The sequence below is a fragment of the Notolepis coatsorum genome (genome assembly GCF_963971535.1).
Source record: "Notolepis coatsorum genome assembly, chromosome: 3".
Taxonomy (NCBI): domain Eukaryota; kingdom Metazoa; phylum Chordata; class Actinopteri; order Aulopiformes; family Paralepididae; genus Notolepis; species Notolepis coatsorum.
Window position 1 is genome coordinate 3,103,319 of NC_140167.1, and position 26,033 is coordinate 3,129,351.

At 47.1% G+C, this 26,033-nt stretch overlaps 1 protein-coding gene across 1 annotated transcript in view; it reads left to right on the forward strand.

Annotated features, from left to right (window-relative positions):
* Positions 1–1,121: 1,121 nt before the first annotated feature.
* LOC311225121 (spectrin beta chain, non-erythrocytic 1-like) overlaps positions 1,122–26,033 on the forward strand; it is a gene marked incomplete at both ends in the record, with an annotated part of 63,493 nt that continues 38,581 nt past the window's right edge. The window contains one exon of the mRNA XM_084310326.1: positions 1,122–1,696. Coding sequence (XP_084166452.1) covers positions 1,122–1,696 — 575 coding nt within the window. The remainder of the gene's footprint in view (positions 1,697–26,033) is intronic.

Below are 26,033 nucleotides of genomic sequence, written 5' to 3' on the forward strand. Positions count from 1 at the left end.
AGACAGACAGAGAGAGAGAGAGAATGACAGAGAGAGAGAGAGAGAGAGAGAGAGAGGGCTCAGACACCTTGATTTATAGCTTGTGAACTCGCAGGTATGCACCCGGCTTGCTGCCACAAAGACTAAACAACATATTGGATATAATAATATAATACAGAGTCATCTCATCCACGCCGCTCGTTCCACGCATCACGCACACACAAACGCACATTCCTCCCAACTCCGTATATAACCCCCCCCCCCTCCTCCTCCCCCTCCCCTCCTCCTCCCCCCCCCCCCCCCTCCTCTCCCGAGAAGAAGACGCTACGTTTGATCCTCCGCTGCCGGGCACGGGGCACCACACCACCACACGGACGGACGCTGTATTCTGTGTGTCGTCAGTCATCATCTGTCTCTGAGCTGCGGCGCACTCCGACCCCCCCCCCCCCCACCCTGCTTCCCGTGATGATGTCACCGCTGCTGCTGCTGCGCGGGAGAGGAGGTGTTGTGTTGTGAAGCGGCGGGAGCCTCGCGCGGTCACACCGTCTCCACACACACAGTCCGCGCGGCACGTGTTGGACGTCCAGCCAGCCGCTCGGCCGCTCGCTCGCTCGCTCGGCCAGAAGAAGAAGAAACATACCTGTGTGTGCGGCCCGGGGGAGGGGGGGGGGGGGGCACGGGACGACCACTCTGAGCCACGCTGAAGGCTACCCCCCTGTCGCCTGAGAGAGAGAGAGGGAGAGAGAGAGAGAGAGAGAGAGAAGAGAGAGAGAGAGAGAGAGAGAGAGAGAGAGAGAGAGAGAGAGAGCACAGCATCATCATCGCAACAGCAGTGAGGAGGCAGCCAGGGGTAGACAGCGACGTGAGGGAGGGAGGGAGGGAGGGAGGGAGAGAAAGAGCGAGAGGGATAGAGAGTGAGGGGGAGAGAGAGATAGAGGGAGGGAGGGAGGGAGGGGAAGGACCAGAGGGAACGTTATAGCAGGAGGACTGAGAGAGAGAGAGAGAGAAGAGGAGAGAGAGAGAGAGAAGAGGAGAGACGTGCCTAATAGAGCTCCTCTCCCGGCTCCAGCAGGAGTGTTGCTGCTGTTGTTGCTGTTGTTGTTGTTGTTGTTGTTGTTGTGGTCGTGGTGGTGTTGGGAGTCATGATGAGCAGCCCGTGTCTGGCGCGCGGCGCCGTGCCCCTCCTCAGCACCCACCAGCCCCGGCTGCGCGACGTCAAGCTCAGCCTGAAGACCAGGGAGACCAGCGGGAGGCGAGACGAGACGGGTGGCGTGCGCTCCTCTTGCGCCCCGGCGGCCAGGGTCGGCGTCAGCAGCGTCAGCCGGAGCAGGAGCACCCCACCGCCGGCAGCCCACCACCCCCCCGGACGGGAGCGAGGGGGGGCACCGCCAAGCCGGAGCCCCTGCACCACCCGGAGAGGAACGGACCCTGCGCCCTCCTCCTCCGCCCCCTTCTTCCGCGGTGGCGCTCTCCCCCTCTCGCCCTCCTCCTCCTCCTGCACCCCGAGACGTCAGAGAACCTCTTCCTCCTCGCACCCCCAGCCCTCTCCTCCTCCTCCCGCCGCCGCCGCCGTCGGCGTCGCCCCCTCGCCTCCTTCTCCTCCTCCTCCTCCTCGTCTTCCTCGCCAGGGGCATGAAGAGGGCGCGCAGGCTGAGCTACAGCGCCCACAACATCTGCTTCAACACCATCCTGGACGGACGCTTCAGGCAGCTGCAAGGTAGACCGGGGTCGCTGACAGGTTAGGGGGGTCGCAGCGGGGGGGGGGGGGGGGGGGGGGGGGGCGTGGAGGTGTGTGTGTGTGGAGGTGTGTGTGTGTGGAGGTGTGTTTATTTACGGCGTGCACTCTACCTCGTCATGCCCACCCCTCCCCCTCTACCACTGTTTGTTGTTGTCTGGGCTGGCAAGGGGAAGTGGAGTTGGGGTCTTTGGGGGGGGGGGGGCGGGGTCTTTGGGGGGCGGGGTTTGTGACGCCAGCGGTGCGAGAGAGAGAGGGGTGAGCTCGTGTCCGTTGTCGTGAGAACCGGAGAAGAGAGGAGAACCGTGCTTCCATAATAATAGTGATGACCTCTTTTTATTATTAAATGTGTTTGGTGGTTATTTATTTATTATTTGCAGGATGCTGGCGGATGCTTTGCCCCCGATTGTTAGCTGACTTGTCTCGTTGAATATTTCATGGAGGGAACGGGGAACTAAGTGCTTTTCTCTCCGCGTGTTACTTCTTAGAACAACAGTGGCGGCTCTCAGCCTTTAAAGGGATATTTCACTTTGAACTTGTTGTTCCGTGTTTCAGCGGTCTTGACTTGTAACGTCTTGTACTTTAACCCTTTCACTGCCACACGACAGAAGGTTAGCCCTTTACTATCACACAACCGACGGCGATGCTCCATTGATTGAAATTGATTGATTGATTGAAAAGTTTATTAACAGATTGCAGCATGGGTACAGTACAGTACGGCTCAATACACACAATTGTTAAGGGGATGCAGACCTGAGAAAGACTTTCGTCTTGTTTACATCAGGGTCCCCCATTTTCAATTCATCATATGACACACACGACATACAGATAGACAGTACTGCTACATCTATACATTTATGACATACCAGATTTGCAAATACAGTACTGTTTGTGATACAAAAAAATCCAGAAAAAGAGTGTATATACATTTGACATAGAAACTGTACATTGGAGGAGGTTGGGTAGGTGGGGTGGGGTTGGGTGGGGCTGTACATTGGAGGGGGGGGGGGGGGGGGGTTGGGTAGGGGGGGGGGACACTGTACATTGGCGATGCTCCATCATTAGCATCATTAGCTCCGCTAATGCTAATGCGGAGCTAATGATGCTAATGATGGAGCATCGCCGTCGGTTGTGTGATGGTAAAGGGCTAACCTTCTGTATTGTCACAGTGAAAGGGTTAACCGGCTGTCGTGTGGCAGTGAAAGGGTTAAGTAAGCTAGCTACTAGTCGACACCACCGTTCCTCCCAGGTGTCAGGCTCCTCGTTTATTAATTTTACCGACCTTGTCTAAATATGACTTGTGAAGTTTAAACAACTTACTCCTGTGTGGATTTCAATAAAACAGATGTGTTTATTTTGGCAATTGATGTGTCTTCAAGGATTTATTTGAAAGCAAGGTCCGGTCGATTTGTTGTAGTTTTGTAGTGGGCTGCTATGTACCTTTGCCCCGCACGGAATGTTTGGGGAGTGGTGGTTACCGTGGTTACCTGCTGCCTCCTTGCTACTAGATGAAAGATTCTAAACATTCTGTGAAAAGTGAGAAGTGAGAAATAGTTCCTAATACTGATAATTTAATGGTAATGGCGACATTAGCTAAAAAAAATAAACAATTACCTTTGACCCAGAAAAATATATATTACACAGAATAATGTTGCTGTGTAGTTTGTTGATATACTTCAGAAGTATGATAATTAGACTTGGTCCTCAAAATGAATGAAAGTGAATGAGGAGCCTGACACCCTGGGAGGAACGGTGGTGTTGCCAGCAGACCACAGCGACAGCAGTGGTCACTAGTTTACTAGAAGATGACCTTACATACAGGTAAGACTGCTGATTTATGACAAGTTTTACTAAAGTGAAATATCACTTTAAGGTTTGAAACCTTTAAAAACAGAAGGATGCCTGTTCGCGACCCCTAAAAACAGAAGAAGGCCCATTTGTGACCCCCCTACACATAGTCATGGGCAGAATGGTGAACTAATTTCCCCTTTTCTGGCTGTTTAACTTGCTTGATTAAATGTAAGATGGATTTAGACACACTTCAAATAAGAAAGAAGCATCTATACCAGAAATGATGAACATGATGTTGTATTTGTATATGTTTTGGACACAGTTGTGATACAAAATAATAGTTCTTTATTTATAGATTAGTCTTGACACCCTCATAGAGGCTAAGATAAAACCCTACGAACCTAACAGACACATAGGGATAAAACCAGTGGTGCGTTGCTGATGTCAAAGCTGGTTGCACTACGTTTTATTGACGTCACGCGCATGTGCATAAATGTTCCCTTGCGTGCACACAGGATGTAATAATAATAATAATAGACTTTATTTGTATAGCACCTTTCATACAGAAACTGCAGCGCAAAGTGCTTCACAACAGGCCACCTTGTTTTTTCAAGTCTCTTTAATAGTTGTCATAGTAAAATACAGAATACTTTTCCATGAAATGCTTTTTTCTGTATGAGCTCCTGAGAGTGTGCTAGATAAAAATAGATAAAAAGTATAACATAGAAAAAGTCAAGAGTACATAAACAAAAAGTGTTCAGTCAATCAATATACATAATATACAATACAGAGTACAGAGTAGCATATGAAAGACAATGAGACTAATTGCCTCTAGGGATGGAACACAACCCATTTCATGGCAATCAGACACATAGGGATAAAACCCTATATACCTAACAGACACACAGATTTTGATTTGATTTGATCTTTATTTATCTCGAACAACCATAAACACATAAACTTGAAATAACAAAAAATAACAACTAAATAAAATGTATAATTTATAAAATAATAATAAATAAAATACAAATACAAATCAAATAAAATATATCTTCCTAGACATGGAAGCAATTGTTAACATAGCTCAAGACAAATATAATATATATAATAATAATATATATAATAATAATAATAATAATAATAATAATAATAATAATAATAATAATAATAATAATAATAATAATAATAATAATAATAATAATGCAGGACCTCTTTAGAGAGGTCTTTATTCGGCATGCAACGACACAACGACATGCAATGGGCGACACACACACAGAGGAATACACACACACACACACACACACACACACACACACACGCAATTGTATTTCTCAGGGTCGCCGATGCGATTGGGTCTCTGCTCTTGACCCATCCCGTCGTCCTTCCCCCCCCCAAGGGCTGCCGGGAGCAGACAGGGCGTCGGCGAGGTACCGCGCCCGGGGACCAATCCAAGTGCTCCTGCCCATCTTCGTCAGGGACGCGACAGCGTTAGCGATCTGTTGTGCATGTTTTTCCATTGGGTTTATCTTATCGGGGGGAAACCCTTGCAAGCACAGAGGGGGAGAACATGCAAACTCCACACAGAAAGGCCCGGGAGATACCCCACCTGGGTACCTGGCATCGCGGAAACCTGGTCCCCAAGCGGGAATTGAACCCTGGACCTTCTTGCTGTGAGGCGACAGTGTTAACCACTACACCACCGTGCCGCCTCAAACAAAACAAATGGTTTTGTTCGAGAAGGGACAGAAAGAAGCAAAGCTTATCTGGTCCCGCCCCTTCCTTACAATATCATATTAATATGTAATAAGTTATCTATCCATATCAAAAATAATATACCTATCCACTACAGCAAAAGATAAATGATTACAAAAATACTAGTTCACGTTATTTTCAAGCTCCTCTAACTTATACACTTGTCCAAGAATTCCTGTTTATATCTGCATTTAAATATTTCAATAGTACTTGTTTTTATCGCTACATCAAGGCCATCCAAATAGATACCCCACACACTGAGATGAAGTAGGATATGATTTTGATGCCCACGTCTTTCCTCTTCTATCAGCATCTCTGCACAAACCATCATCATGACTCTTAAAGGGGAACTATTTTACTATTTCTTTCACTATTTGGGCACTTTTACACAATTCCTGTGAGTCTATGGAACACCTCTGTAAGGTTTTTTTCCCAAAAAAATCATTGTTTTGTATTTCTAATCAAGTACTCAAAAACAGCATTTTTCTACCTCAAGATCTTAAGCCGTTTTGAGGCTGGGCTCCTAAACCACTGTGTGGCCTGGTGCCAACTGCCACACCAACTGCCACATTATTATGCAGCTGAGAAATCTCTGACATCACAGATCAGCACATTTTCAGATGACTCAGTTCAGTGAGGGTGAATATTGTGAGAGGAGAATTGGAAGAATGCGCCAATATGAGAATTAGAGACATAGATCCTATTACTATAAGTCCACATAGCTAGGAAACAATGCTAAACACTGAAAAAGATAGTTCCCCTTTAAACTCTTAAGACACGCCGTGGCGGCGCTGGCTCTCATTCTCACCTCTCCTGACTCCCAACACCCCGCTTCTCCACGCATGACAACGTGGTGTGACTGTATAATGAAACACCTAAATGATCCACAGTGGAAAAGCCTCTTCCACTCTGTGTTATTAGCTTTTTAAAAAGAGAGAGAGAGAGAAGTTGCCCGTCACTTTGGATCTCCTCTCATAACCCGCGGCGGTGCCGTCCAAACTCCCCCGACGACGGGATCACATTAGCGGCGCGAAGAGAGGAAGATGGAGGAGGGTGTGCGCTGGAGAAACACACTTTTATTTCTTCTTCTAGCGCGGGTAGAAGTCGAGTATCGACTGTTTCTGAAGAGTGCTGTGTAACCTAATATATCTGAGGAGGAGGAGGAGGAGGAGGGAGGAGGTGGAGGCGATCTGCGAAGCTTTCCCCAAGTCAGAGAGCTGTTTAGATGCATCTGTATCGATCCACGGATTGCGTTCCACTAAGTTGCTCTCTGTGTTTTTAGCCCCCTTCGAACCGACCGTACAGTCGCTACTATAGTGTTCTGATGTCTTAGTCGTGCTTGTTTGTGTTTTTTACGTCACGCGTTTGCCCTGCTGCGTATAGCTGGGTTTGTACCCGGGGTCCACCTTCACTGGTACATCTAAGTACACCTTCTGTCTTTATCTACCTCATTGGTGCAGATTATACCCCGACATTTATATAGGTCTATATATCATGAGGCCTGAGTCATGATCCGGGGAAGCACGCTCCCAGGTAGAGCTGCTTCTACACGTCACAGCCTGCTAAACACCTCTACACCTGTACATCACAGCCTGCTAAACACCTCTACACCTGTACATCACAGCCTGCTAAACACCTCTCCACCTGTACGTCACAGCCTGCTAAACACCTCTACACCTGTACGTCACAGCCTGCTAAACACCTCTACACCTGTACGTCACAGCCTGCTAAACACCTCTACACCTGTACGTCACAGCCTGCTAAACACCTCTACGTCACAGCCTGCTAAACACCTCTACGCCTGTACGTCACAGCCTGCTAAACACCTCTACACCTGTACGTCACAGCCTGCTAAACACCTCTCCACCTGTACATCACAGCCTGCTAAACACCTCTACGCCTGTATGTCACAGCCTGCTAAACACCTCTACACCTGTACGTCACAGCCTGCTAAACACCTCTACACCTGTACATCACAGCCTGCTAAACACCTCTACGCCTGTACGTCACAGCCTGCTAAACACCTCTACACCTGTACGTCACAGCCTGCTAAACACCTCTACACCTGTACGTCACAGCCTGCTAAACACCTCTACACCTGTACGTCACAGCCTGCTAAACACCTCTCCGCCTGTACGTCACAGCCTGCTAAACGCCTCTCCACCTGTATGTCACAGCCTGCTAAACACCTCTACACCTGTACGTCACAGCCTGCTAAACACCTGTGTCTCTACGCCTGTACGTCACAGCTTGCTAAACACCTCTGTCTCTACGCCTGTACGTCACAGCGTGCTAAACACCTCTGTCTCTACACCTGTACGTCACAGCCTGCTAAACACCTCTACACCTGTACGTCACAGCCTGCTAAACACCTCTCTCTCTACACCTGTACGTCACAGCCTGCTAAACACCTCTGTCTCTAAGCCTGTACCTCACAGCCTGCTAAACACGTCCGCCTCTACACCTGTACGTCACAGTCTGCTAAACACCTCTACACCTGTACATCACAGCCTGCTAAACACCTCTACACCTGTACGTCACAGCCTGCTAAACACCTCTACACCTGTACATCACAGCCTGCTAAACACCTCTACACCTGTACGTCACAGCCTGCTAAACACCTCTACACCTGTACGTCACAGCCTGCTAAACACCTCTACACCTGTACGTCACAGCCTGCTAAACACCTCTACACCTGTACATCACAGCCTGCTAAACACCTCTACACCTGTACGTCACAGCCTGCTAAACACCTCTACACCTGTACATCACAGCCTGCTAAACACCTCTCCGCCTGTACGTCACAGCCTGCTAAACACCTCTGTCTCTACACCTGTACGTCACAGCCTGCTAAACACCTCTGTCTCTACGCCTGTACGTCACAGCCTGCTAAACACCTCTGTCTCTACACCTGTACGTCACAGCCTGCTAAACACCTCTGTCTCTACACCTGTACGTCACAGCCTGCTAAACACCTCTACGCCTGTACATCACAGCCTGCTAAACACCTCTACACCTGTACGTCACAGCCTGCTAAACACCTCTACGCCTGTACGTCACAGCCTGCTAAACACCTCTATGCCTGTACGTCACAGCCTGCTAAACACCTCTACACCTGTACGTCACAGCCTGCTAAACACCTCTCCGCCTGTACGTCACAGCAGAACTTTGTACCAAATCCATGGGATTTGTTTGAAAGAAAATGCAGATAACCATCGGGTGTATAGAGCGTTGTGTTTGCTTTTCACTAAATCTTCTGTTGTTCTGTTAGTATAATATGCTCCATTGTTTGTACCTCAAGGGCTCCAGTAGTTTGACGCTGTGAAGTTAGAGAGAGAGCTGAGGCTGTTGAGTGTAAACAACGAGTGAACACGGCTCTAGCCTCAAGCTAACATCTGTTTCCTTGTTCTTAAACACAACAGAGTATCACAAATAACCAAATATTAAGCGTGTCTGAAAATTTTACGAGTTACGCAGCAGTGATGTAGTTATCAGCAAGGTAAACAGACTATATTTTCTGCGTGAGGAAACCATACTTTTATGGCTGAGTGCATTGTTGTTTCCATGGACGCAGTGAATCAACGAGGCTGCACAAACACAGTGAAATTAAACGATTTAACTTTTTTACTCATTCATTTTCACTTCTTATTATACAAGAGACTACAAAATATGGCGGGAACAATAATATAATGTGATTTATTCAATATGTGAAGGGAAAATAATGTGAGTGTAGGGAGCACCGGGAGGTGACAGTGGCTCAGGAGGTAGAGCAGTTGTCTGGTAATCGGAAGCTTCCAGGTTCGATTCCCGCTCCTCCCGGGCAGCGTGTCGAAGTGTCCTTGAGCAAGACACTTAACCCCTAATTGCTCCCGATGTGCAGGTTGGCACCTTTGCCTCCGCCATCGGTGTGTGAGTGAATGAGTAAAATGTGAGGATTTTCTTTATATAGAGCAGGGGTTCCCAAACTTTTCAGGCCGGGACCCAGAAAATAAGGCGTCAGAGAGCCGCGGCCCAATGCACATCGTCAGGCTTTTTTTTATAAAAAAATTTGCCAGGCGACCGATTTTTTAAGCCAAATATCACTTCAATCCTATTAAGTTAGTTCAAGTTAGTTATTCATTTATATGTGCTATTTATGAGAGGGCTAACTTGTTGCAAAATAATAATGATAATAATAATAGCCTCATTAAAATACTATTGTTGCTTCGGTTGTTTTCAGCGTTTTATGTGCATAATCTGTTATTTAGTTTGAAATGTTTGTTGAAATAAGTAGATTTTTTGTTTTTGTTTATTTATTAAGTTAATATAAAACCATATAGTCACATTTTAGAATAGAATAGAATTTTAGAATACAACTAGAAACACTGTCCTGGCCTGCTTCTAAGTTCAGTGGCCTGACAAAAAAAAAAAAATATAAATAAATTGGGAAATCATCTCGCGGCCCTCCCGTGGCTGCTCGCGGCCCACCTTTGGGTCGCGACCCCGACTTTGGGAACCACTGATATAGAGTATATAAATACTTTTTTTTTTAACCGTTAGTTTACTTCCTCTTTGGGCAGAGATGTTTGACAGTGTGCATGTAAAATGTCGTCCAACTCTCTGCGTAGGTGAATGCTCTGGAAGTAAATTTGTCATGGGTTGTCATGGCAGCAGGCGTTCTACCCTGCCGAAGCTAACTACGCAAACGGTGAAACTGAGGAAAAAATGCCTTTAAAGTTCTTTGACTATCCAGTGATTTTGTAGTTACTGCAACTCTTTATACCCATTTTCTCTCAAAACAGAGCAAGATTGAACTCTGAAACTGTGTCACAAGATAAAACAGATATAGGCGGCTGGGTGGCGCAGCGGACATTGCGCTCGTCACCAACGCAAGAGACACCGGGTTCGACTCTGGCTGTCGGCGTTGCCTCCGGCTTGGGCCAGTCGTCATTACTAACTCAATTGGCAGAGTTAGCGGGTGGAAGTCGATGGGTGGTAATCTGGACGTTGTGGACAGCGACTCCTACAGGTCGGTTGGGGGACGCCTGCACAGCAGAGACAGGAAAATGGCGGGGGTAGTGTGAGCCTCCTACTCCTCGCCAAATGAGAGTCCGCGCTGGCAGGTGAAAAGATGTGACAGGCTGCCTCCCCGTGTATCGGAGGGGACACGTGATGCAAGGCTTCTATCCTCCCTACAACCGGCCAGTGGGGGGCATATGCGAGCAACGTTCAAGACAGGGGAGGGGAGAATTGGCACAACGGAATTGGGATGGGAGAAAAATAGAAAAAGAGGAGAAAAAGTGGATAAAAAAAAAAGATAAAACAGATATTGAGAAGTTCAATTTCACTTATACTGTAACTCTGGTTAGCTATACTGCAGGGCAGTATAGACGGTTGCAACTTAACCCTTTCACTACCACACTACAGAATGTTAACCCTTTCACTACCACACTACAGACGGTTAACTGCCTGTAGTGTGGTTGTGAAAGGGTTACCCATTTGTCCTGTGGCAGTGAAAGGGCTAACCTTCTGTATTGTCGCCATGAAAGGGTTTTAACCCTTTGGTAGAGTGGCAGTGAAAGGGTTAACGGCATACACATTCTAAATGGACCTATGTTTACTTCCTGTCGCAGCGTTTGATTGACATCAATAATAACTGACGGGAGATAAACACGAGCTGTTCCCTAGCAACAGCATTCCAGTGAAACCATCTAAAGACCTTGGAGTTCTCGTGACAGTCGGGCATTGACCCCCCTGCCGCGAACTCACAAGTCACGGTTGTCATTTAATGATGATCACCTCTTATTTGATTTTAATCCCCTGTTGTTCGCTCGCCAAGATGTCTGCGAAGATGACGCAACTGGAATACAATGAATACCCACCTTTCACCCTGTAATTACCAATGAAATACATAGGATGGTAGGTTCACAACAGGCAGACGCCTCCACAGTATACCCATAGCATAGGTGTAGATTTAGGGGGGGGTTGCGGGGGACATGTCCCCCTCAATATTGAGAAGAGGTACATTTGTCCCCCTCAAAAAATATAGCTAATATGAAATAATAATATGAAAGACAACCACCTTCCCAAAAGAGGTAAAAAAATAAGGTCAACACATTTTTATATCCTTTTTTTTTTTTTTTTTTTTTTTAACTTAAATTTTTATTCAACATTTATGGACATACAACATAACGTTTATATTGACATCCATAACATATCGACATACATATACGGGTATTTTATATCCTTCTTACCTGTAACTATATATTAACCAGCGATGTAAGACACCCCTACAGGACCGTACCATCTCAACCTGGCAGACGTGCCTCTCACTCGGTGGTGAGTGGCTTCTGGCTAGCCTTGAGCAAGGTAATGCAGCCAGTGTAGTAAGACGTAGGTAATGTACGTAGCTAGCTAGCTAGCTTGTTTAGCCCAATACACTCCACTTTCTTACTGTCAGGGTTTCTGAATTAGATTGTGTCGAGTGTCTATGGATGTGTGAGGATGGGGTTCTTGCGGAGCCCAATAGCAAAACACAGGAGGAGAGAATGGAGCGGTTTTAGGGTTCTTTAATTATTCTTCCCAACCAAGCAGAGTATAACAGGAATGTGAAACAGGAATGTGAACAACACGGAGGTTATAATTAGAGCCATATGAAATCCGTTTTATTATTTTCCAAATTCCATTTAATTTTTTCCCAAATTCAATTTTTTCCGTTTTAATATTTCAGAATTCTGTATTTTGCCTTTTATGCTCATTTTACCATCAGAAATAGTATCTAATAAGTGGGAATGAATAAATGTCCACAATTGAATAAGATATAACAGTCCATTTAATGTTTTTAAGTGCTGCAACTCAGAAATACAGTTCAATTTTACACAATATTTTTCAATTAATATTGTGACAAAATAAAAATACATATTTCAAGTGTAAACAATAGATACAGCTAGCTACTACTGACATTATCACAATGACAATGTCAGTAACCTAGCTATATCTATTATATTGTGATGAAATATAGTAATGCATAATTTAGGCACCTTTAGTTTAGTTTATTTCGTTTATAAAGGACAGTGTATAATGGCAATGGTTTGCATTAAACAAATGGATGGGTGCACTAGATTTAGCAAGAAGCTATCATTTCCATCTATAGTCCTATGTACTGTAACGTTTCATAGCTATTTAAGTTTATTTAGATTATAAAGGGCAGTGTATAATGACAATCGTTTGCATTAAACAAATGGGTGCACCAGATTTAGCTAGAACTTCTAGAAGCTATCATTTCCATAGATAGTCCTATAACGTTACATAGCTGTTTAAGTGTATTTAGTTTATGAAGGGCAGTGTATAATGACAATCGTTTGCATTAAACAAATTGATGGGTGCACTAGATTTAGCTAGAAGCTAAACGTCCTAACGTTATAGCTATTTAATCACAATAGTGTCGCAAGTGTTTTTGCGGGTCCAGTCCACGGAACGTTGACAGAATTAGCAAAACACCTTATCACCGGAGGCATAAAAGTCATTAGGATACTGTTCTGCTCTGAATTGAGGGCTTATTGTGGAATTGTTTAGCTTCTTGACGATGTTAACACCGAAGCAGCGAGACGCTTGAGCACCGCGGCTGTGTTGTGTGTAACACGCTGTAGAGTCCCCGCCTCCCCGGTCGCGTGTGCACCAAACGTTCCACCCAAAAACGAAATTTCAGTCCAGATTAGGCCAAATTCTGCAATATTCCACGTTTTGCAGTTGATTCCATTTTTATTGGTTAATTCCGCGATTCCGTCCGCGATTCCGTGAACGCGGATTTCATATGGCTCTAGTTATAATGTTCTTGGGGGGGAAGAAGAATGAGAGCAGGTGCACTCCAGTGCAGCTGTCGGCAGCGAGAGAGAGAGGACACAGGTCTTGCGCTTGAGAGCGAGCAGGAGTCCTCTTTGCGGGGCTCGAGACGTCAGGGTGGAAGGACGCTGGGGCTCGAGACGTCAGGGTGGAAGGACGCTGGGGCTCGAGACGTCAGGGTGGAAGGACGCTGGAGCGAAGTCCTGGGGCACAAGAAACAGAAGGTTAGGGAAAGCATAAACAGGGGTAGTTACAGCTGGTCTTCAGGTAGCGTCGTCGTACCTCGGTAGGCAGTTTAACACTGCGACGTCGGATGACGGGATCTGCCAGTTGAAGTAGGGAATGTTTGATGAGGTGATCTCTTGCAGCCGCGCTGATTGCTCCTCATCTGGCAGACTTGAGCTCCGATCATGACAGGATGAATGCTAACGTTAGCTTGTTTATTTTGCCTAGTTTCTATTTGAAAGCAATACAGAACGCCTGAGAGCCTTACTGCATTCAATTCCATTATATTTGTGTCAGCGGGTTTGATTGTTTGATTGAAAACTTTATTAACAGATTGCAGAATGGGTACAATACAGTACGGCTCAATACAAACAACTGCTAAGGGGATGAAGACCAGGAAAATACTTTCGTCTTGTTTACATCAGGGTCCCCCATTTTCTAATTGCAGCCACCCGATGGTGCTCTTTGAGATTCACATTCCTTTACGGCTGTGGTGGGTAGGGCGTACCTGAACGTTGTGTTTTCCTTTCCATAAATAAATACATTTCCACCATAAATTGATGCAGAAAAGGCACAAATTGGTGCATAAAAGTGCACCAGAATGCAGGAAATGAAGTGTTTGATGCTCAACATTCCCTGGGGGCAGAGGAGGACCTCCAGACCCCCCCCTGATGTTGAAACCAAACCTACGCCCTTGTCCTCAACTACCGCTCCACCATTGAAACTGTCCAACCTGTCTTTTAACCCTTTCCCCGCCAAAAACGTCGTACAACGGGTTTCAAGTTCATGCGAATTCTGCCAATAACGGCGTACGACGTGATTCTGATCATAATTTCATATTTTCGCCATGGTATTCATATTTCACTCACGGAGCCTTGTCAGATGCTGCGGGACTCAGCACAACTCTGCAACGCTTCAATACTGCCACCTGGTGGCTGATCGGCGAGTTGCCAAACCGCAAATGCCCGTTGCAGCTCGGCCCGTCCCCTAATTCCGTCCGGCCACTCGTTTATCGTCGCGGGACTCAATACACACACCGTGGATATGGATCTTTGCCATAACTCAATAATCTACATGATTTGGGCGTGTATTAGTAATATACAAACCGGAAATGGATCGCCTAGATCCCCACCACATAACTGGGATCTGTTTGCTCCACTCTCATCGCCCAACGGTACGAGGAGACTGACGAGAGTTTCAGCGTTTTTGTTTATCATTTTCGATACAAACTGCTCTGATCAATATATCACCCATACTACATGAAGCATCTAACGACTATCACAGAATTATAAACAACCCCCCCCCCCCTCCGTTCACCCGCGCCTGATCAGTCATAACCCTTAGGACCATGTACAGTTGAATTTTTTTATATAGCGTTGATCGGTATCAAACTGCATTTGATGTTCTAATATATACATTTGTGCCTATATCTCACGTTCTGGGAAATACTGCAGAAAACGATAAAAACATATTTATACTCTAGACGGTATTTTCGTATGAATGTGTGAATGAAAAAGTAAAACGTTCCTACATCCTGAACGATAGGTAATCGATGTTGAATGGGCCATAGTAATGTGAATTTAGCAATACAATTTAAAAAGTTATAGCTCTGCAAAGAAGGTGAACATCTCCATAGACTTACAGTACTGGCAGAGATCAAACAGCGATGGTTATAGCGTGGCAGAGAATGGGTTAAAACCAACACCTTTCTCCCCATGTCCCTGGGTCCTTCCTTCCCTCCTCTCTCCCACAGTGGTTTAGTTCGAGTTTCAAGTTTGTTTAATATAGTTGTCATAGTAAAATACAGAATACTTTTCCATGAAATGCTTTTTTCTGTACGAGCTCCTGAGATTGTGCTAGGTAAAATAGATAAAAAAAGCATAAAATAGAAAAAGTCAAAAGCACGCAAACAAAAAGTGTTCAATCAATATATACATATTGTAGTGCCGAGAGATGGGAGTCGGAGACGGTAGCTCGGTAGAGCGAACAGCTTTTATTCAGTACACAAATACAACATGCTACGGCTACGTTGCGTGCAGAAGACTGACTCGTGGTGGCAGGTAGTGCCACCTCCTATAATGTCCGGGCGGAACTCTTGTTCCTAACAATAGTTCCGTGGGTGAATTATGTACCATTAACAATCACTACACAAGCCCCCCCAGAATTCAACCATGGTCAAAATCTCCACGGCGGGGAGAGACAACGACCCGGCCGCGGCGTGAGCGGACAACCCGGGGCGCGGTGCAAGCGATTGCGCCCTCCACGGCGCCCGGGGGCATGAACCGGCCACGGTGAGTGCGGAAAGCCAGGGGCGGGGAGGTAGGGGCGGCGCAAGCGCCCGTGTCCTCCCCGACACCCGGGGGCACAGACGTCGACGAGGCCAACGGCGGCTCCGTCGTTGGCGGGTCCCGGAGTAGCGGCGGACGGCCTCGGCGGGGGGAGAGGGCCAGCTCTAAGGGCTGGGAAATGTCTACGTGGGCGGGTTCAACCTTGTGGTGGTTGTACCCCACCTCAAAGGCGAGCCTTCGCCAGTCCTCAGGGGCCTGTGGGCTAGGGTGTCCGGTGGACAGGTCACACAGCAGCGTCGGACCCGCGTGACCAATCGCGACGTCCTCCACGCGTAGCCTGGAATCTGCAGTCCCGAGGGCCTGGATGTCGTGGTCGGAGGCCTGTTCCGAGCCCCTGTTGACGTAGTCGAGGTCCGGCTGTACAGCTCCGATGACGACGTTGGGCTTCTCGGCGACGTGTCTTGACTCAGAAAACGTGAGGGGTTCGTGGTCGGTGAAAGCTGTAAGAAGGCCGCCGTATGTCGCCTCATCGCGGACACATGCCAACGAAGCCCGTGTCTGTGCGTTTATTAGGCGGCCATGTCTAATGTCCACGAGGAGACCGTGTGCACCCAGGAAATCTGCCCCGAGTAGTGGGAACGAAATGTCGGCCGTGATGCAGTCCCACGTGAACCGCTGGCCCCCAAAACACAGTTCCACGGTCCTCGTACCGTAGGTGCGGATAGGGGTATCGTTGGCGGTCGTCAGGCGTGGACCCCTATCACCGCCGGCGGTGTCCTCTATTGTAGCTGGCAGGACGCTCCTCTGAGCTCCGGTGTCGCAGAGGAATTTGCAACCGGAGAGTGTGTCTCTAATGAAAAGCAGCCCGTTCGACATACCTGCGCTCACCGCTGCTACTGGGCGCAGGTGTCTGCGTTTATGCGTCCTGACGAAAGTGCAAGGGGAACGGCATCTTGTCGCCCTCGCGCCGAAACGTGCGTGGTAATAACACAGGCCTGCGGCCGCGCTGCCCCTGTTCTTCCTCGCCCCTCCCCCCTGCGGCGTGCAACCGCGAGTCGAGGCTATTAGCCCTGGGGCAAAGTGTCGAGTGGCCAGGTAGAACCGATCTGCCTCCTCTGCCAGAGCACGGGGATCCACAATGTTTGTATTGGCCAGTGCCGTCTGTACCCGTGGCGGCATGTGTCTGAGGAACAGCTCTTTAAATAAAAAGTCCGGCTGCTCGGCGCCCAGTAGGTTCAGCATCATCTCCATATGCGCCGACGGCTTGCTGTCTCCCAAGCCACGTATATCCAGCAAGCGTCGGGCCCGCTCAGACGGTGACAACTCAAAAATCCTGAGTAGGTGCGTCTTAAACGCCTCATATTTATACCGGGCAGGCGGAGCTGTTATGAAGCCTACCGTCCTCGCCGCTGTAGTGCTCCCGAGGCTCGAGACGACGTGGAAATATCTCGCGGCGTCGTCGTCAACCCCTCGTAGGGCGAACTGCGCCTCTGTTTGCGCGAACCACGCCGCCGCAGAATGCTCCCAAAACTCCGGCAATCGAATAATAACGGCATCGTTTGCCATGTTCGGTCCGGTCCCTGATACTTCAGCGAGACCAATGTCGGGGTCACCAGTGTAGTGCCGAGAGATGGGAGTCGGAGACGGTAGCTCGGTAGAGCGAACAGCTTTTATTCAGTACACAAATACAACATGCTACGGCTACGTTGCGTGCAGAAGACTGACTCGTGGTGGCAGGTAGTGCCACCTCCTATAATGTCCGGGCGGAACTCTTGTTCCTAACAATAGTTCCGTGGGTGAATTATGTACCATTAACAATCACTACAATATATACAATATACAATAGAGAGTAAAAAAAAGAGTAACAGTGAGGTACAATGCAGCAATGGGATCAGGTACAACATAGGGTAAGGTGCAATGAGGAGGTATGAATTGTAGTGCAAATCTCTTTGCTAATAAATATAAAGTGTGTTAACGTGTCTAAAGTGGGTAAAGTGGGTGTTAAGGTGAGTGTTTATTTAAAGTGAGTGTGTGCGTGTGGATGTGTGTGCTGTGAGTGTAGATGATGGGTTGTTAGTTGTTACATAGAGTCGTTGAGCATCCTGATGGCCTGGGGATAGAAGCTCCTTCTGAGTCTCTCTGTACCGGCCATGAGACTCCGGTAGCGCTTGCCTGGGGATAGAAGCTCCTTCTGAGTCTCTCTGTACCGGCCATGAGACTCCGGTAGCGCTTGCCTGGGGATAGAAGCTCCTTCTGAGTCTCTCTGTACCGGCCATGAGACTCCGGTAGCGCTTGCCTGGGGATAGAAGCTCCTTCTGAGTCTCTCTGTACCGGCCATGAGACTCCGGTAGCGCTTGCCTGGGGATAGAAGCTCCTTCCGAGTCTCTCTGTACCGGCCATGAGACTCCGGTAGCGCTTGCCTGGGGATAGAAGCTCCTTCCGAGTCTCTCTGTACCGGCCATGAGACTCCGGTAGCGCTTGCCTGCCCGCAGCAGTTCAAAGAGGCAGTTGGTTGGGAGTCTTTGATTATTCTCTTAGCCTTGCCCCTGCAACGCTTGTTGTGTAACTGTCCTGGAGAGTGGGAAGCCCATCTCCAATTTACCGTCCAGTTTACCGTCCGGGTCTCATCATGCTAGCGGGCTTGGGGACCCGTTGGCGTGCCACGACGCAGCAGGCCTTCAGGGGACGCGTGTTGTTGGACCTCAGGGGCCACCGTACTGTAAAGGCTGACAGTGGGAAGAAACTCTCCCCAGGCCGCACACAGGGAACACATCCATCAGCATGAATAAGTCATCGGCTGTTGTTGGGAGAACGAACGGGGGATTACTAAGTAAGAGCACGTTGAACATGGGGAGCGTGTTTAGTACGGCTTACACAGCTGGGAGGGAACCCAACCACTGGACCGCACTGGCAACCACAGTGGCACATATTATCATCATTATACCCCAACGCATAGGGAGGTGTAGTCGTGGTTACGTCATCGCTGTTTCCGGCCGGTCCACCTCGCTTGAAATTGCAACGTATTTCCCCCATTGCACCATTTCTAAATCGTCTGGTTTTAAAACAAATAAAGCATGAACATTTTGCACGGTGTACCTTTCTGTGCTTATTCATCCACAATCTATCGCTCAACATGAAAATATTCTCAATACATTTTTTTCTTCTTTTTTAAATGGCAGAATTTTATTTCAACCAAAAATTAGGGATGTCCCGATCCGATCACGTGATTTTCAGAGGATCGAAATCGGGATTTTTTTTTACTAGACTAGTTCATAGTCTAGAATTATTCTGCACTAAACTAATTGTATTATTTATGACTGAATGTAACTGAACTTGTGAAGCTAGTCGAGCTACCTCTGTTACTGCACTACCTTTTGTTATTGCACTATTCTGCACAGCATTTGTTTTAGTCTATTAGTTTATTTATAATAAAAAAATAAGCTATATATCCATGTTGGATATAATGGATATACTGTTAAAAAAAAGCCATATCCATGTTGGATATAATGGATAGTTGGATACTGTTAAATAATAAAAGAAAAAACCTTAAGGATCAACTTGATTGCATTTTTTTCTTTGCTTTTTTCTTAATGCTTTGCCGAAAGATCGGATCGGGGAAAATCGGTATCGGCAGATACTCAAAATCACCATGATCGGGATCGGGAGCAAAACAATGCGATCGGGACATCCCTACCAAAAAGGCTTAAACAATAATATTGTTAGTGATAGAAGGGAACTCATTTTGTGCAAAAAAATTGAAAGCTTGCCAATGTTTACGAAGCAGAATTGTTACAATAGAGCCGATAATCCATTTTCCCAATGATAAATCCCTAAACGGGTGGACCTCTCGGGGGGGGGGGGGGGGGGTCCAAAGCGACGTCAGACTACACCTCCCTAGTCTGTACAGTAGGGTAGGGATATCTACAGGATCGTAGATGTATCTGCAGGAGGGTGGGGGTTTGCTGCCCTCTGTGGAGGTCCCTGCTTGTATCTACAGGAGGGTGGGGGTCTGCTGTCCTGTGTGGAGGGCGGGGGTCCTGTGATGTCCGCAGGAACGTGCACAGGACTTTAGAGGGGCAGGTGCTGAAATGGTTAAAAGGGGCACTGGGTCTGTGCGAGCGTGCGAAGCGAGCAAGCGCCGATTTTTGGGGGCCCTTTTCGGGGGGCGAGGGGGGGGGCCCCCCTTTTTATGCTTTTTGGGGGGTTTTGGTGATCAAATATTGAATATTGAACTATAATAATCAGTGCAGCAGCACCTCACTTAATCCTTGAAAGACACCTTCATCACTGACTTATTAAAAGGCCCAATACATCGCCGTATATATGCGCAACGGTAAAAAAGATAAAATAAAAAGGGCACTTTTTTACGAGGCACAAAAGGGGGGCAGGTGTGCTCGAGCACCCTTTGGGCTCTGTGTGTGCCCGTCGTGCCTGGGCGTCAGGCTGTGCCACAACAAGGCCCCCCATCAGTGGAGTGTTTCATGTACGTAACCCACACACCGATGTACCGTAAGTAACCCTCCAAACGTGCTGTCCGTAGCAACCAGGCCACGTGAGCGGATCGGCGCGGCCGAGAAATCCGCTCTTCGCTCTTTAAAGCTTGGTCCGCTCCGCTAATCGATCATGTTGACCCCGCCCCCAAGTCGCTCTCCGCTCGCTCCCCGCTCACCTTGAATCGAGCGCTCCCGGCTCCCCGCGCCAGATCGCTCAGCAGATTTTTTTTTTTTTTTGGAGCATGGTGTACATCAGCTCAAACTACAACAGTCTACACCCCCTGGGCCCCTTAACAATTGTTTGTATTGAGCCGCATTGTAATTGTACCCATTCTGCAAAGTTAAATAACGTTGTTTATCCATCCACTAGCTCTATTAAGCGATGATAGGCTAGCCGAGCCACAATGCTATGGTCGCTGCCAATAACGTTAGCATGTAAGCTAACGTCAACAACAATGGCGTCGATACGTTTTCTAACAGGAGTGAGTGTGGGCGTCTCTACAGTGACAAAGCCTGAACCGGATATCACAGGTTCACCCTTCTCATTGGTTGAAAATGGCCTTCATGTTTGTACATCGCCATCTGTTGCTTTGACATTGTACTACATGTATATTACATCAACAGTGTTAAACCACTGTGAGCGACCTGGAGTGGATTGGAGCGGAGGAGAACTCTCGCTCCGGACGTCGCGCCGACTCATTTTAAAACCCACTCCTCGCTCACGTCAAAACCGTCCGCTCCGCGCCCCGCGCCGCTCACGCTCCGATCCGCTCACATGGCCTGGTAGCAACGCATAGCAACCGTCTTAGTAACAACTGTCCACCCTGGAAACACACGGGACCCAAGACACACAGGACCCAAGACACACAGGACCCAAGACACACAGGACCCAAGACACACAGGACCCAAGACACACAGGACCCAAGACACACAGGACCCAAGACACACAGGACCCAAGACACACAGGACCCAAGACACACAGGACCCAAGACACACAGGACCCAAGACACACAGGACCCAAGACACACAGGACCCAAGACACACAGGACCCAAGACACACAGGACCCAAGACACACAGGACCCAAGACACACAGGACCCAAGACACACAGGACCCAAGACACACAGGACCCAAGACACACAGGACCCAAGACACACAGGACCCAAGACACACAGGACCCAAGACACACAGGACCCAAGACACACAGGACCCAAAACACACAGGGACCCAAAACACACAGGACCCAAAACACACAGGGACCCAAAACACACAGGACCCAAAACACACAGGACCCAAGACACACAGGACCCAAAACACACAGGACCCAAAACACACAGGACCCAAAACACACAGGACCCAAAACACACAGGGACCCAAAACACACAGGACCCAAGACACACAGGGACCCAAAACACACAGGACCCAAAACACACAGGACCCAAGACACACAGGACCCAAGACACACAGGACCCAAGACACACAGGACCCAAAACACACAGGACCCAAGACACACAGGACCCAAAACACACAGGACCCAAGACACACAGGACCCAAGACACACAGGACCCAAAACACACAGGGACCCAAAACACACAGGGACCCAAAACACACAGGACCCAAAACACACAGGACCCAAAACACACAGGACCCAAAACACACAGGGACCCAAAACACACAGGACCCAAAACACACAGGACCCAAAACAAACACAGGACCCAAGACACACAGGACCCAAAACACACAGGACCCAAAACACACAGGACCCAAAACACACAGGGACCCAAAACACACAGGACCCAAAACAAACACGGGACCCAAAACACACGGGACCCAAAACACACAGGGACCCAAAACACACAGGACCCAAAACACACAGGACCCAAAACACACGGGACCCAAAACACACAGGGACCCAAAACACACAGGACCCAAGACACACAGGACCCAAAACACACGGGACCCAAAACACACAGGGACCCAAAACACACACAGGACCCAAAACACACAGGACCCAAAACACACGGGACCCAAAACACACAGGACCCAAGACACACAGGACCCAAGACACACAGGACCCAAAACACACAGGACCCAAAACACACAGGACCCAAAACACACGGGACCCAAAACACACAGGACCCAAAACACACAGGACCCAAGACACACAGGACCCAAAACACACAGGACCCAAGACACACAGGACCCAAAACACACACAGGACCCAAAACACACGGGACCCAAAACACACAGGACCCAAAACACACAGGACCCAAGACACACAGGACCCAAAACACACAGGACCCAAAACACACACAGGACCCAAAACACACGGGACCCAAAACACACAGGACCCAAAACACACAGGACCCAAAACACACAGGACCCAAGACACACAGGACCCAAAACACACAGGACCCAAAACACACAGGACCCAAAACACACGGGACCCAAAACACACAGGACCCAAAACACACAGGACCCAAAACAAACACACAGGACCCAAAACACACAGGACCCAAAACACACAGGACCCAAAACACACAGGACCCAAGACACACGGGACCCAAAACACACAGGACCCAAGACACCTACAAGCATCGGTGGGATGATCTTCTTCCCAAGAGGGGAACAGACGCAGAAGGCTTTGTACAGAAGACATGTTGTCACGTTGAACAAGTACTCACGGGAGACAGCTCAGCAAGAGGAACCCCCCCCCCCCACCCCACCACCCCCCCCGCGCTGCTCCCTAAGTGGCCAAAACGCATCACCCAGCGCTCCATGTGGGATCTGTGTCCGCGGCCTGTCGTCCGGGAGCCAAACCTCCCGTCAAAGAGTCCGTGAGCCGCGGGCGTTCTGGGAGAATCATACGGTCCTCATCCGGCTCACGGGTGATGGACTCTAGCTCTTGGACGCTCTTCTCGATGCGCTTCAAAGAATCATCTGTCATTATAGGCAGTCCACTCCTGTTAGTGGCATCTCTTTTTATTCCTTATTCCGGCAGTTGAAGAAGAGGAATATAGGGTGACGGAGCATAATACTAGGACACACAGTGACAGGAGAGAATGTTCTGGTAGGGTTTTTATTCCAGACCAGCAAGGGTCGTTCCAGAGGCATCGATAGATAGATAGATAGATAGATAGATAGATAGATAGATAGATAGATAGATAGATAGATAGATAGATAGATAGATAGATAGATAGATAGATAGATAGATAGATAGATAGATAGATAGATAGATAGATAGATAGATAGATAGATAGATAGATAGATAGATAGATAGATAGATAGATAGATAGATAGATAGATAGATAGATAGATAGATAGATAGATAGATAGATAGATAGATAGATAGATAGATAGATAGATAGATAGATAGATAGATAGATAGATAGATAGATAGATAGATAGATAGATAGATAGATAGATAGATAGATAGATAGATAGATAGATAGATAGATAGATAGATAGATAGATAGATAGATAGATAGATAGATAGATAGATAGATAGATAGATAGATAGATAGATAGATAGATAGATAGATAGATAGATAGATAGATAGATAGATAGATAGATAGATAGATAGATAGATAGATAGATAGATAGATAGATAGATAGATAGATAGATAGATAGATAGATAGATAGATAGATAGATAGATAGATAGATAGATAGATAGATAGATAGATAGATAGATAGATAGATAGATAGATAGATAGATAGATAGATAGATAGATAGATAGATAGATAGATAGATAGATAGATAGATAGATAGATAGATAGATAGATAGATAGATAGATAGATAGATAGATAGATAGATAGATAGATAGATAGATAGATAGATAGATAGATAGATAGATAGATAGACACACACACACAGACAGACAGGCAGGCAGACACACAGACAGACAGACAGACAGACAGGCAGACAGACAGACAGACAGACAGACAGACAGACAGAGAGACAGAGAGACAGACAGACAGGCAGACAGACAGACAGACAGACAGACAGACAGACAGACAGACAGACAGACAGACAGACAGACAGACAGACAGACAGACAGACAGACAGACAGACAGACAGAGAGATAGATGTGTCTTTGGCTTCACCATGGTTACAGTCAACAAGACAACACGGTACAAACACCACACAGTCAACAAGACAACACAGTACAAACACCACACAGTCAACAAGACAACACAGTACAAACACCACACAGTCAACAAGACAACACAGTACAAACACCACACAGTCAACAAGACAACACAGTACAAACACCACACAGTCAACAAGACAACACAGTACAAACACCACACAGTCAACAAGACAACACAGTACAAACACCACACAGTCAACAAGACAACACAGTACAAACACCACACAGTCAACAAGACAACACAGTACAAACACCACACAGTCAACAAGACAACACAGTACAAACACCACACAGTCAACAAGACAACACAGTACAAACACCACACAGTCAACAAGACAACACAGTACAAACACCACACAGTCAACAAGACAACACAGTACAAACACCACACAGTCAACAAGACAACACAGTACAAACACCACACAGTCAACAAGACAACACAGTACAAACACCACACAGTCAACAAGACAACACAGTACAAACACCACACAGTCAACAAGACAACACAGTACAAACACCACACAGTCAACAAGACAACACAGTACAAACACCACACAGTCAACAAGACAACACAGTACAAACACCACACAGTCAACAAGACAACACAGTACAAACACCACACAGGCACAAGAGACATTGGCCCCAAAACAGCCCAATACATAGACAAAAGAAAACAACACAAACACAGACAGAGCTGCAGGTACCTAAAGAGCACCATGGTTACCATTTAAATCTTAAGAGTTCATCAGAGCAATGGTATCTGGGATAAAGGATGGACGATTGTCAAACTCACCATGAAGTCAATATTTGCCAAGCCTTGTCCCTATTCTGAATACATATATAACTGACTGAGACAGTTGTTTTTGTGGTTTCCCTATCACTCTACTGGCCATGTTAACGATCTTTGCCAATTTGTTCTTATTCTTGGCCCCAAGGTTTCCCTACCAGGTTGAGATATCAAACTGTATCACACTTTCAACAAGACTTCTGTAGACGCTCTAGAATATCCCTTCTTACAGCAAAACTATTCAACTACCACACAACACATCCACATAACCACACCACAACACAACACAACACATCCACATAACCACAACACAACACAACACAACACATCCACATAACCACAACACAACACAACACAACACATCCACATAACCACAACACAACACACAACAACACAATCAAACACAAACACAACACAACACAACACAACACAACACATTCACATATCCACATAACCACACAACACAACACATCCACATAACCACAACACACACAACACAACACATCCACATAACCACAACACAACACAACACAACACATCCACATAACCACAACACAACACAACACAACACAACACAACACATCCACATAACACAACACAACACAACACATCCACATAACCACAACACAACACAACACAACACATCCACATAACCACAACACAACACAACACACACACCACACCACACCACCACACAAACACAACACAACACAACACAACACAACACACACATCCACATAACCACAACACAACACAACACACACAACACACAACACATCCACATAACACAACACACACAACACACATCACATAACCACAACACAACACAACACACCACCCAACACAACACAACACAACACAACACAACAACACAACACAACACAACTGCCTTGTCTTTCATGAGACATACCTACTCTAGTACCACCTTAAAGGAAGGCGTCAACATTATGGAAATGCACTTACCTCTACTTACTTACTTACTCCAGAGTCAGACAAGAAGATAGACAC